At 39.9% G+C, this 13,041-nt stretch overlaps 1 protein-coding gene across 1 annotated transcript in view; it reads right to left on the bottom strand.

Moving 5' to 3' along the window:
- Nucleotides 1-13: 13 nt before the first annotated feature.
- LOC125232316 (dynein beta chain, ciliary-like) overlaps nucleotides 14-13,041 on the bottom strand; it is a 66,558-nt gene continuing 53,530 nt past the window's right edge. The window contains 21 exon segments of the mRNA XM_048137942.1: nucleotides 14-408; nucleotides 4,839-5,033; nucleotides 5,213-5,361; nucleotides 5,474-5,647; nucleotides 5,990-6,172; nucleotides 6,379-6,447; nucleotides 6,569-6,742; nucleotides 7,354-7,549; nucleotides 7,912-8,048; nucleotides 8,176-8,299; nucleotides 8,405-8,631; nucleotides 8,881-9,013; nucleotides 9,236-9,367; nucleotides 9,476-9,657; nucleotides 9,989-10,244; nucleotides 10,469-10,753; nucleotides 10,837-10,967; nucleotides 11,095-11,296; nucleotides 12,149-12,315; nucleotides 12,554-12,713; nucleotides 12,819-12,967. Of these exon segments, the coding sequence (XP_047993899.1) occupies nucleotides 309-408; nucleotides 4,839-5,033; nucleotides 5,213-5,361; nucleotides 5,474-5,647; nucleotides 5,990-6,172; nucleotides 6,379-6,447; nucleotides 6,569-6,742; nucleotides 7,354-7,549; nucleotides 7,912-8,048; nucleotides 8,176-8,299; nucleotides 8,405-8,631; nucleotides 8,881-9,013; nucleotides 9,236-9,367; nucleotides 9,476-9,657; nucleotides 9,989-10,244; nucleotides 10,469-10,753; nucleotides 10,837-10,967; nucleotides 11,095-11,296; nucleotides 12,149-12,315; nucleotides 12,554-12,713; nucleotides 12,819-12,967 (3,525 nt within the window). The 3' untranslated portion in view covers nucleotides 14-308.

The following is a 13,041-nucleotide window of genomic DNA, read 5'->3' as shown; positions in this document are numbered from 1 at the left end:
AAAAAAGTTACAAATACGACTTTATTTAAGTAGCTCGATTAAATAAGAATCACATAATTAAACAACAATATGTACATAACAATTACACCTAAGAAGGTCCAGCGCCGTGGCGTCACGACTCTTAAACCATGATTGTTCGTCTGAGTTAAATAATGTAAGTAATTAGCGAAATTAACTAGTGGAACCACTATGAAAAGTCAAGAAGCTTTAATACTTGTACGCTACGCTACTAGACCATAAAATAAAATAACGATATAAAATAATAAACGAATAAAAACATACTTTTTATGTGGAGTTTTCACTACAGCCTATACGCCGAGCAGTAGGGCAACACCGGCTAGAGTCCAGCGTGTAGGTTTGTCTTTGGTCTTCAAGTTGAAAGTCCACACGAATGTAGGCCCTCGCATTCTAGAAAAATGACATCATCATGAGACAACAAACTAGCGTCAAAGCGTCATACCTGATGAGTGTCAGGGGAGATCCCAATACCCGTGTAGGCAGACTTATTTCATGCAAAAATAGGCAATACCGACAGTAACAAGGACAGCGATGAACGTCAAAACGAATCAATAAATAACTAAGTTTTCGGTGTTTCTTTTTGAAGTGAAACTTCTAAATGCGACTTCCAACTGACAGCGTTTTTAAACGTTTAACGCCGAATTTTTAAATACCCCTTCCTATTTTTAACCGACTTCAAAAAAAGAAGGAGGTTCTCAATTCGACTGAATGTTTTTTTAATTTTCATTTCCACATTACGAAGTTTCACTTCTTCCGCGCGAACGGACGCACTATTTTTATTTTATTCTCTAGGTACCTTATTTACCTTACACAGGCCATTCCGGTCTTAACATCTAACTCACTGAGTTTTGCAAACTTTTGATAAATGGCTAGTCCTGTAATACAAATTTACTAGTCTATTCATATTCATATTCATATTCATTTATTTGTATTAATTATACATCGTCAGTCTTACAATTAGGTACATAGGTATATTATTTACAAAGGAATAATACAAAATGTCAAAAATGATGGGTGTCATAATAAATATAGCAATGACTAAATTAGCATTTGATCTCAATTAAAACATTGAAACAATTTTTGTGTTCTATTGTTCTATTCATCCAAGAATTCAGCTACTGAATAATAGGCCTTTTGGATTAAATGGGATTTTAGTTTTAGAACAAACCCTAAGTTGGTGCGTGCAGCTTTAATACATACTGGGATCTTATTATAAAGTTTAGGTCCCAATACATGTAAGGAAAGGGCGGTTTTTTTAAGTCTATGTATTGGCAATTCTAAATCGTATTGCCTCTGGTCACGGAAGCGATTGCTGGTCCAATTTTTTCTTGGAAACATACTTAGATTATGCCTCACATATTTGCCTACCTCCAAAATCAGCATACAGGGTAAAGTAAGGATACGGAGGTCAATAAATAACTGACGAGCCGGCGCATCAGGGGCGGCTCGCGCCATTTTTCTAATAATTTTCTTTTGTATTAGGAATGGCCTGTCCCTGTCAGCAGCCAAGCCCCACAAATCCAAACCATACGACAACACAGAATGACAGTATGCATGATAGGCTATCATTAGGTTCTCCTTAGACAGGATAGGCATAAGCCGAGATATTATGTAATAGGCCGAATTCAGTTTTGTGCATATCTTGTCGATATGTTCATGCCACCTCAGACCAGAATCCAGAGTAAAACCTAAGAACCGCGCATGTGCAACAAAAGTGATGGTAGTATCTTGCACAAGTACCGAATTCGAGGAGTTCGCGGCATCCGCGCCTTGTTTCAAGTTGAATTCTATGGAGCTTGTTTTTTCAAGGTTTAGAACCATTCCGTTTACAGTGAACCAATCCGAAAGGCGTTGAATGACAATCTGGACATTTCTTAGCAGTATGTCCCTACTTTCTGCATTCACGATGGCACAGATGTCGTCGGCGTACATTACAAAGTCTACAATAGGCGAGTCGAAGGGAAGATCGTTCATTAGGATAAGAAATATATTATTTCCTATATTTGATCCTTGGGGCACAGATCTATCACCTATCGGGTTAAGGCTCGATCGTTCGTTATTTACATCCGTGGCTTGCTCCCTGTCACTCAAGAACGACATGATGATCTTCTGAGCAATCCCACGGACGCCGTAATGCTCTAATTTGTTCTCGATGAGATTGTGGTCGACAAGATCGAACGCACGCGATAGATCAAAGAAAACAGCAGCTACACGCTTCTTATTTTCTAGATGGCCTATTACAGTACTTAACAAAAGTCGAGTGGCACCGATCGTAGATTTACCGGTTTGGTAAGCGTGCTGCTGTTTACATAGTGAGTTATTCATGGTTAAGAATTTATTCAATCGATTGCACAATCCCATCTCGAACATTTTTGACACAGCCGGGACAATGGATATGGGTCTATAACATTTTTGTTCTTTCTTAGAACCCTTTCCTTTATAAACCGGTGTTACCTTAATTTTCTTTAGAGTGAATGGATAGTTTCCGTTACACGCGGACTGGTTAAATAAAAAGCACAAAGCATGCAGAAGATTTGCTGGGAGGCCACGTAATATATGCGTCGGTAGGCCATATATATCTTTAGTCGCCTTAGGCTTTATCTGTTTTATTATTGCCATGAGTTCCCCAACTGTAAACGGCGTGAGGAACATCGTTCTCGCCACACACGGAACATTCATACGCAGGTAACTCATTGCATTAGGAATATTAGGTCTCTGAGGTGTATCACGCACGACTGACAGATAATACGCATTGAGTGATTCGGCGAGTTGGATGTTCGAACCAGTAGGTCCGCAAACTGCGTGCCGCAGCACGGCCAGCGTGTCGTCCCCTCGCGGCCCCTTGTTTGTTTGAGATTTAATCATGCGCCAAAGGGACCTGGAAGAGTTTGATGCATTAGCCATCGAGCGGTTTAAGTATTCTCTTTTTACCTTTTTTAACAAACCGTCATGTTTGCATTTACTAGACAGGAATAAATTATTTAGCTCTGTGTTTTCTGGGTAAAATCTCCGCAGCATTGCCAAAAGTTGAACAAAGTTTTTACTTTCATTAGTTCTATTATCGCACCATGATTTCTCTTTATGCGCAATTGCGACTTTTTTTAGTGGAAAGTAATAATTAAACTTGTTTGCAACGGCCGTCATAACGCTATCGAAATTGACATTCCCATTCGCTAAGTTTAGCCAGTCAATATGGCTGATTAAGTCCAAAAAAAATAGTAGTTTGTTTTGAGTCAGTGGCCGCTGTAAGCAGTAGCTAGGGCGATGATTGTTATCAGGAATATTTATTTCAACACACACTGCAAAATGATCACTGACCGCACGATCGATGGGGTATGATTTTAATTGATCCCTCATGAGATCAGCGTAGCCGTGATCTAAACACGTTTTAGACGTTCCCTGAACTCTTGTAGGAAAGTTGACATGCGATTTAAGGTTAAATAAGTCCAAAAGGCCCAGTAGTTCACGCTTCTGCTTGGATGTTAGTAGTAAATCGATATTCACATCACCCATTATCAAAATATGGGCATTTTCATTTATAATTGAGCTAAGCAATAATTCTAATTGATTGAAGAATATAGTAGAATCGCCCTCAGTATTAGACCGATAAATACATATTACAATTAGATTAATTTCAATAACTTGAATAGCGGATATTTCAATATGCATCTCAATAGAAAACTTACATAGATCATCTCTTGCTAATACATTTAAACTATTTTTTACGTAAATACAAACTCCGCCGTGCCTACGTGATTGGCGGCAGAAATGGGAAACTATATTATAGTTGGTAATGTTCAATATTTCAATTTCATTTGATTCTAGCCAATGTTCCGTCATTAAAAATATATCACATTTTAAGTCAGATTGAAGTAAACATTCAATAGTATAGGTCTTATTACGAAGGCATTGAACGTTTTGTTGTATGACGCGTAGTTGTTTACGTGCATTCCGCTTCGCAACATCGGTCTGGTCAGCATTTCGCCCATCTGTCCCATTCGGCGGTGGACCGGTTGCTATTATCGGCGCACACGCTGACGTCATAGTGGTTCCGTCCCTTGTCCCTTAGCGCGCTCCGGTGCTGATAACAGGGGCGGGAGCGGGAGGCGATGAGTGCGATAGTCCATCATTCTGCGCGCCCCGCCCGTTGCGGGGACGCACGAGAAACCACTGCGATATGCGGACGCGCGGCGGCCATACCGTCGGCGAGTTGAAGCGATCAAATAAGTGTTCGGGTATACCAATAATAAATGATGCGTGTCTCGTCGACTTTATATTGCGTTTCTCGACGTAAAAGTCTGGACTGTTTGTAATTTTGTTTAAAAAGTTTTTGACATTATTCTCTGTAGTATTAGGTTGAAATGACCAAGCCTGGAGGTATTTAATTCGCTCGACAGACTTTAACTCATCATCCTCGCTTCCGACACCAACCATTATTTTGCGCTTCGGCCTGCGTTTTTTTCTTCCGCTCGCCACTTGCCAGTCATTTTCATCTTGGGAGCATAGTTCGTCATTGTGCGCGCCGCGGCGCTAGTCAGTGGAGTTTTAACCTCTGGTTTAGGAAATCTCGCGGGTATCTAGTTTTATCAGCGTTTCTAGAGCCAAATCTTAACCTCAAGAATTTTGCACGGAGAATATAGGATCTTATACCTACTGACAGGACTCGTAAACATCGCAGTTCGCAGCAACGTCTTGATGTGAATGACGGAGTCATTGAATGCGCGACTTCACGGAACGGCTAGCTGTATCGCAACTAGCATGTCTACCTTTCGACAACCCCATTCCCTATTTAATGGGGTTAAGTACCACATCACACTCACCGGATCTTATAGACAGGGCACTCGTACACGTTACGAGTATCTTGCTTATCTTGTGTCACGGCCTTGATGTAGATGACGGGGACTATCGGGAACAGTTCCATCATGCGCGACTCCACGATACCACCGCTGGCCGTGTCCCAGCGCGCGCCTTCCATGTACAGACCGTGGATGTTTGCGCCTTCACGGGGTGGGGCACTATTCGAGAAATTAACTATTTATTGCCTTGTTATGAACGGGTTAGTATGCATCCAGGAACAGATAATTTTTGTACGCTGAAAATCGGGTGGTGTTTAGTTACAAAGCCAGCTGTCAAGTCTAAAAGTGTGGTACAACTAAGGCGAATAATCTAGTTAGAGAAACCTTATATCACTTACTTGAAGTCAGAACGACTCTTTTTAGTGACGTCACAGTTGAGACACATCTTGTCGAGCGGCCACTCGTTTTTCCTGGCGGTTTGCTGCATGATGGCCGTCAGGAACGACTGTGGATTGAAGAAGCCGGCCAACCATACCGCTGGAGGCAACTGTAGAAGTAAAGTTAAACTTTCTACAGATGTACGAAAATTAAATTTTCAACTAGGTATTTTTAGTTTAAATTCAGTTCCAAGTTCTAAATAAGTTTAACGCCATACTTACATTGAAATCTCCAGACCAGTTCTCAAGCTCAGTAAGTCGCAGGCAAAGGTCGGCGAACCAAGAGGCCAGGCCCAGTAAACTGGGGTAAGCCAGTTTGGTCCATGCGTCGGGAACGCGGTCTATAAAGAGTGCCTCCATCAATTTCTCCATGTCGCTGCTGATCGTCAGCTCGCCCTGAATTTCAAATGAAAGTTTGTGGATTGGTACTGAGCACTTTCTAAACAGTCATAAACTCATAAATGTTTAACCCTCGATATTATTCTTCGCAAGCCCCATGTCCAGGTACAACGTTTCTTCTGTAGATAAACAAGAATGTACACGTATCTTACCTACCTATGAGTTGATCTAGAATATTTGCAAGCATATTTGAAGATATACGAAAATGTTAGCGGAAGAGTTAGTGGATAACTAAGTATAGGCATCGGGAACCTTATTGGTTTTCCGAGATTTCACCTATCTCTCATAATAAATAAACAAAAATGATCAAGTACCTATTTAACCAAATTCCATTCCTACCTTAAGTCCGAGCTCGCACTCTTTGAGAGACCTTCGTATTTCACCCATGAGCCGGTTCATACGCTCACACTCTTGGAAGGCGACGATAATGTAAGGAGTCAACTCTTCCACTTTACCCATCAGCTCTTGCAGATTGAAAGGCTCGGGCACTCTGTCTAGGATGTCTTCTATTATGGCTTTGACCTGTTAAAGAGGAATTCATTATACTACTTTACATTAAATAGGATTCTTTATATTAAAATTTAAAAAATCCCTGCTCAAGTAAAGCAACGCAAAGTTCTCATCTCTAGATCGTTTTAATTCGGGTGAATCCTCATTCCCATCGGTTTTTATCTATGAAACCGTATGGGACAAGCATTAATTAAATCAAAGGGTTACTTAATACAAACCGTTTCTTCCTTGGTGGCACCTCCACCAGCTTGTGCGCCAGTGTCTCGTGGTTGTAGTTCAAACACGACCTATATCATTGGGGAAAATGTTTACGTTACGTATTAGCGTAATAATCTCGTGCTCATTTATTTTCTCTTTGAAAGTCAAGAAACATTATGCATGCATACTTTAAAATGAAAACAAGAATACCCTGAAAAGTCTTTCTGACACTGTCGTCAAATATCCAATCTCAGCATTAGGGTGCAACCCGTACAGATAAGGAGTCTCGTCGGGCAAAAAGTCGTCGATATACTGATGATAGCCGACGTAGTCGGAATTAGGCGGCGAAGTAAAACCAACGGCCAAAACGCATTCACCATCCACCTAAAAATGTTTCAAAACCACAGTTTACGACTAAAGTTAGTCAACAGAAAGGAAAACAAAGCCAAGTCAACAGAAAGGCTCGCCAAAATCAAACCTTGCCCTAAGTAGATTTCCCACGAACAGCACGTTATTGAATAACTTCAAAAGGAGTTACAAGTTTCTAATGGGTCGGCAACGTGTAGTGGGGCGTGTCGTAGATCAGGCGACTGTGGTATATGGGGGTGTTAAATTGTGGCGTAGGCGAGAGGCTGGCAACCTGTCACTGCAATGTCACATTTTCGATTTCTTTCAACCCCTTTTTGCCAAGAGTGGCACTGAAACTTGAGTAGTTTCATGTGCTCTGCTTACCCCTTCATGGGATACAGGCGTGATAGTATGTATGTATGTATATTATGTAGTCAAACTCTATTTGACTAATCCTCCTCTCGATAGCGTAAACTCAAAAGGAAATTTCGGGTTAATAAGCTATCCCTATCCTGATATTCTTTTCTACGACATCAGAACTGCTCTGCTGATATACAAGAGCTCATCAAGTTCTTTTATACGTGTTTCGTTACTGCACAGCGAGAGGCTGCGCGTAGACTTAGTGAAGATCTTAGTGAAGATCTTACCAGCTCGGGTTGCATGTACTCCAGCAAGAAAGTGCGACACAATCGCCTGTCCCAGTCATCGGTGATGTGACCGCCGTACATAATCTCACCGAACAGATACCGCAAGTCCTCCCACGGAACACGAGGATTTGCTTCTAGGTAGTTGTACAATACGTATACGCAAATAGTGAGATCACCGAAATTAAATGGATACGATCTGTAAAACGGGTGTAAGTTATTGCAAGCTGTAGGCGGCAGCTAGTTCGAGGGGATCGTTCTTGGAACTATGTTTAGTGAGAAAATATCGATATAACATGGACATGATATTAATAAGAATTAGACTGTTATAACTCTTCAATAAACACTGCCTCAAGTACGAACCCCTTGGGCTAGGAGGCGCTACAAAATGGCATACCACGTTGGGCGCCATTTTAGGTTAGATCGTTATAATATAAAGAACCATAGTTGAAAGCTCTGCGGATATGTATACTGAAAAGTAGCTTCGAACCTCCAAATTGTACCTTTAAAGTAAATACTACATCCTCCTACTTACGTAATTGTGACACTTGAGAAACACACCTGTTCCAGCCTTGCGGGCCGAATTTGCGCCGCTCTGCAACCACGGCATGGAAATAGCATAAAGCAAATAACACGGATTTAAACTCCGCCTCCTTACTGCACATCTCCAGAGTTTCTTGACTGAAGTTATCCAAAGACTGCAGAAAGAAAAAAAGAGTTAAAAAATCGTCTAAAAATCGTTTAACGCAAGATGCTTAATTTATAAAAATGTAATAATAGTAGAAAAACTATGTTCATAAATTGACCGTATTCAGCTAGATTTACCTTATGTAAGTTGGCCCACATACCACTGGGGGGTTCATTGGTAATCTTGATAGCAGATTCTAAGATACCTTGAGGAATTATGTGATACGCAGGATCTGCAGCGGGCTCAGCACTCAAGAATAATCTGGATCATAAATCGGTACAAATAAATTGCATACTGTCAACCTCTTCAAACAGCAGATATAATATGAAAATTAGATCAGATACGTGTAAAATATGCTGTATTTACCTATAAGCATCTAACGGGCTTTCGAAGCATTCTTCCATCTTCTTTTCCAACGTCGCCAACCATTTGGCCACCAAGTGGATGTTCTGCAGAATAACCCAGTGGCCACCCACCGACGCCACGCCCAAAGCCTCTTCTGCGACCACCTCTTGCCCTTGACCCAGAGACACGATGTGGAAATTCTTCTTGTCAGTAGCAAAGCCCAGTTTGCGACCTAGTTTTTCTAAATCCTGGATCATAAGTAAATATTTTGAAGAGTAATATGGGATTGAATAAATATATCTATGAGCAGAATATTGTCTTTTTATTTATTCAATCCCATATTACTCTTCAACGGTAGATCAATGACATTAGCCAATATGAAGATGTCAATATATTTTGGACACGTGTATTTTTAGTTTTTACACCCGCCATTCTGAAGTAGAATATTGTACAGCCAATATGAAGATGTCAATATATATCAATCAAAATAGGTATACCTTCAAGGGGTCTACTCCTGGCGACAAGATGAAGAACATAGCAGTTGTTGAATTACTTTCTTCAAATGATTTTTCTAGTGGTGGAGTTCTCGCTTCAACGAACTTTGTCCCCAAATTCTCTTCACAAAAGGCGCTAAAATAAATGGTCATCATAGACATAATTATATCGGTCACATAGTAATGATACTTTTGAAAAAATACTTAAGGGTTGATCAATGATCTAGAGAGGGGCTTATGAAACGAAATGCAATGCTATATGCTAACTACTACTGCGAAAGTAGGTGATCGAAGACAGCTCGAACTAGGCTCCTGATATTCCTAAACTCATGGGTGGCCAACTATAGAAATTATTTACTTTGACGCATAGGACATTCGGTCGGGCCGCAGGGCTCGCATAATACAAAGACGCTGTAACGACGATTTGTTTTTCCATTCTCCGGGCAATTTATCTCTTTCCGGCGCTTCACCATCCGTGTACTTTTGCCATCTGTTGAAACAGGACATATGCTAAATAAAATATATTTAGATACTAACAGCATTATTGTAATACATAGTTGCAATTTCTTAGGTAAGTAGTTATGTTTTAGGGTCATACCTCTTCGCTGCACCCTCTATATCCTTATCCAAGTTCTCAAAGGCATCCATCTTAGACAAGGCCACTATACCACCAAAACTGTTATTAGAGAGCCAGCTATATGGAGAATTTTCTGGTGCTACAGCATACTTCAACAAAAAATCCAATTCTCGTGGATCTACTTTTCCATCATTTTGCAAAATCTATTAAATCAATAAATAAGTTATATAAATAAAAAAGTATTGTAGGTAATTCAAGTCATCGCTACTAAATATTAAACCCAAATAATCAAACAGTCTACAGTAATCAATTTCCTTCTTTCGTCTAGGGATAGAAGTAAGTGAAAGAATGCTTACCCAAATTGACAACTATAAACACTATAAACAGCACAAACAAGCTTGTGATGTGCGTACCTAACTGGTTTTTAAATAGTCGGGCACCTAAGTCATCTTGACGTGTGTCTGGTCAGACAACCCAGCAATAAAGTTATTATTAAAATATATCAGACCATTCAGACAGTATTTAAATATCTACCTGTAAAGTGATGATGAACAAAAAGACTAATTTGTCTCTCTCGAACAGGCCTCTGCTAGTATAAACGAATACAAAGTAGGTGATGCTGTCGAGGAGGTTCCTAACTCTGTGCTCCAGTTCATCCGCGACTTCAGCTTTGGCCAAAGCATCTTTGAACACGACACTGTACGCTTTCAGAGAGAACTGATAAATAGGATTGATCTTGCACAAGTCGTTCAAAATGAAATACAATATAGAAGCACGTGTGGCTGCTCGTCTGCAAAGATATCATTTTAATATGAAGGAGTCGAGAATGATTCACATTACGACATAAAACATCTGTATCTCACTATCGAGAATTAAAGTATGCACACAAAGGTAACTCAAGCATCTGATTCGGAAGATATGGAACGGCATTCATTCCATCCATCCAGCTTATTGACCTTATTGTGAATAGTTTAATTTCTAGAGCGTGGTAAATATAACCATTTTTAATCGAACCTGTATTTCTCTCTGGCGTCATCAATCTTCACAGTTGTAATTTTACCCTCCTCTACTTTTATTTCGATATCAGCGGCAGTTTTTTTCGTGGTCTCCAAATTGATCACCAAGGCAGAGTCGCTAAGAATGTCTGCACCGGCATTCGCCAGCCGTTTTAGCAAGTCATCTTCGAGGGTTTTCAGGGTGATCTTGAACTCATTCTGCTGTTTGGTAAGACCAGCACGTAAACTCTCCAAGTCTGGTCTTTCAGCTTTCACTACTTCGCCTAAGAGTTGTTCTTCAAGTCTATAGTTATTTAAAACTCGTTAATAACATAAACGTTTAATATTTTGATTTTTAAAACCGTCATAAGACTCATAAGTACTAACCCATCTTTAGTGACGGTGAAATTGATGAGAGTGCACTGAGCCTGCATTTCGGGTTGGTAATGTGGATTGGCCAGTTTTGTTTGAATTATCAGTCGGAAACTTGGCATATAATCTATTTCCCTGTCACCTATCTGTAAACAACAAAACGTTTTTAGCAGTTTACTTACAACACAACTGCCAGCGATGTGGAAAATTCCACGAGTAACTATCACAAGAATTCACACTATCACACTAGACTAGACTTCATTTGTAAATTACCTTCAAAACTTTGCCTTTCCTGATGAGAACGCGGCCCAGTAGCGGTTCCAGCACAGCGTCGACTGTTTCTCCAATATTCTCCAAAAGGACAACTTCTCCGTTACTAACAGATTTCTCTATACGATCGAGGTAGTTTCGCATCGTGAGACGTACCACTGTTAGACTATCGCCGTACTTCGATTTAATCCATTTTATTCCTTGCCTTAGATCAGAAAAATATTTAGGTTACGTAAATTGGTACCTAACCCATTAAACCTTTCTCAAAGTAACATTCATTTCGTGTGCATTTCTTATCACAAAGTAAGAGTCAGCGAATACCGAAAAGCGAATACCAGCAATTCCCGTCAACTTTGTACAATGCCACGTCATCAAATTTTAATTGATCCTATTTTGTTACCAACATTTAGTAATATAATTCGACTTTCGTAAGATATATACAGGATAATTGTTATAATTAAGAAAATATAGATACTAGAGAACCTTAATGACGAAATAAAACTTAATAAAATCTCAATTCATCAACAAAATCTTGGTAACAAAATAGGAATTAATAAAAACAAATTTAACTTTTCCCTTAATTTTTGTACAAACTTTTCGAGAACTGCTGATACAGTATAATTAGACCAGTATTAACTCTTCAAACATGCGTACACCACGCAGTATGTATGTATGCGCGCTTTGTTTGTACGCAACACATGTAAGCGGATGCGAATGAACGAGAATGAATCTTTTTCATCCGCTCACATGTGTTGCGAACAAACAAAGCGTGCGCATACGTACCTACATACTGCGCAGCGTACGTTTTTTAGAAGGAGAGTTATTACTGGTCTTATAGAGTGGCGTAGTAAAAGTAAACATTAGCAAAAAGAGTAAATTCAAAACCACCACAGTCAATGATCGAGTGTCGTTAATAGAATTCAGTCCCATATAATCTAAAGCAGTTACAGCTGATAAGGATAGCCACCTGCGCGTCGTCCGTTAGAAACGACAACGCGTCTAGTCCCGGCGTTGTCTCGAATTACAACAAAATACTAAACAAAGCCAAAGCAGTTACAGCTGGGGGTCGATCATGAGTGGCCAGCGCGCGGAGTTGGTGAGGATGGTGGCGTTCTCCGTGCTCATAGTGTCGGTGGGCAGCCCTTCGTTGTTCCACGTGGCCACCTGCGCGTCGTCCGTCAGCATCGACAACGCGTCTAGGCCTGGCGTTGTCTCGATTTTAGGCTGGACAAAACATTTTTTTTTACCATGTATAGATACATAATTAAATGTATCTATATTTATCTTTATCGATAACCACACTATCGGAATATAAATCAAGTCAATTATACGTCAAAAGAAAATAGGAAACAAAACCCTTACTGATCACGTTCACAATTACACATCCAAACATTCCAAACGATAAAGAAATATAATTAAATTGATTCTTGAGTTGTCGATGAAAACGTATAAAACGACTCACGTTAGTCTTTCCAAGGTTCGGAACCCAGTCTTCATTCATGAGCAGCAGCCTATAGCGACGCATAAAACAACCAACGTACGAAATAAAGGCGGTAACTAAGAGAACGTCACCGGGCAACATTACACCAGACTCCTTGAGATTAACCACCGTTGCGGACCATCTGGAGACGAAGCGTTACAATTTCTATTCTTACATTTGTACTATAAATAAGCAAAGAAATAACTTCAATAAGCAAAAAAATTATTAAAAAATATCAGTAACCCACCTGATTTTCTCAGAAGCCAAACCATTAACCAGCCTGTTAGCCAAATCAATAGTACAATTGGTAGCGTCAGCTTCGGCCTGGCATTTCATCTTTTCGTTTACGGCTTCTTGGAAAGCTTTCATTAGAACTCCTAATTTTTCTTCTAATTCCTACCAGAATAAAGCAATTGATAAAGCTTTCTCAGGAAAAAAACTGATTTTAAAGTAATAAAAAGTTGAAAGTA

Source organism: Leguminivora glycinivorella, chromosome 13, assembly GCF_023078275.1.
Source record: "Leguminivora glycinivorella isolate SPB_JAAS2020 chromosome 13, LegGlyc_1.1, whole genome shotgun sequence".
Classification (NCBI taxonomy): Eukaryota; Metazoa; Arthropoda; class Insecta; order Lepidoptera; family Tortricidae; genus Leguminivora; species Leguminivora glycinivorella.
Note: the sequence above shows the minus strand (reverse complement) of the source record. Positions and strands in the feature narration are given on the sequence as shown.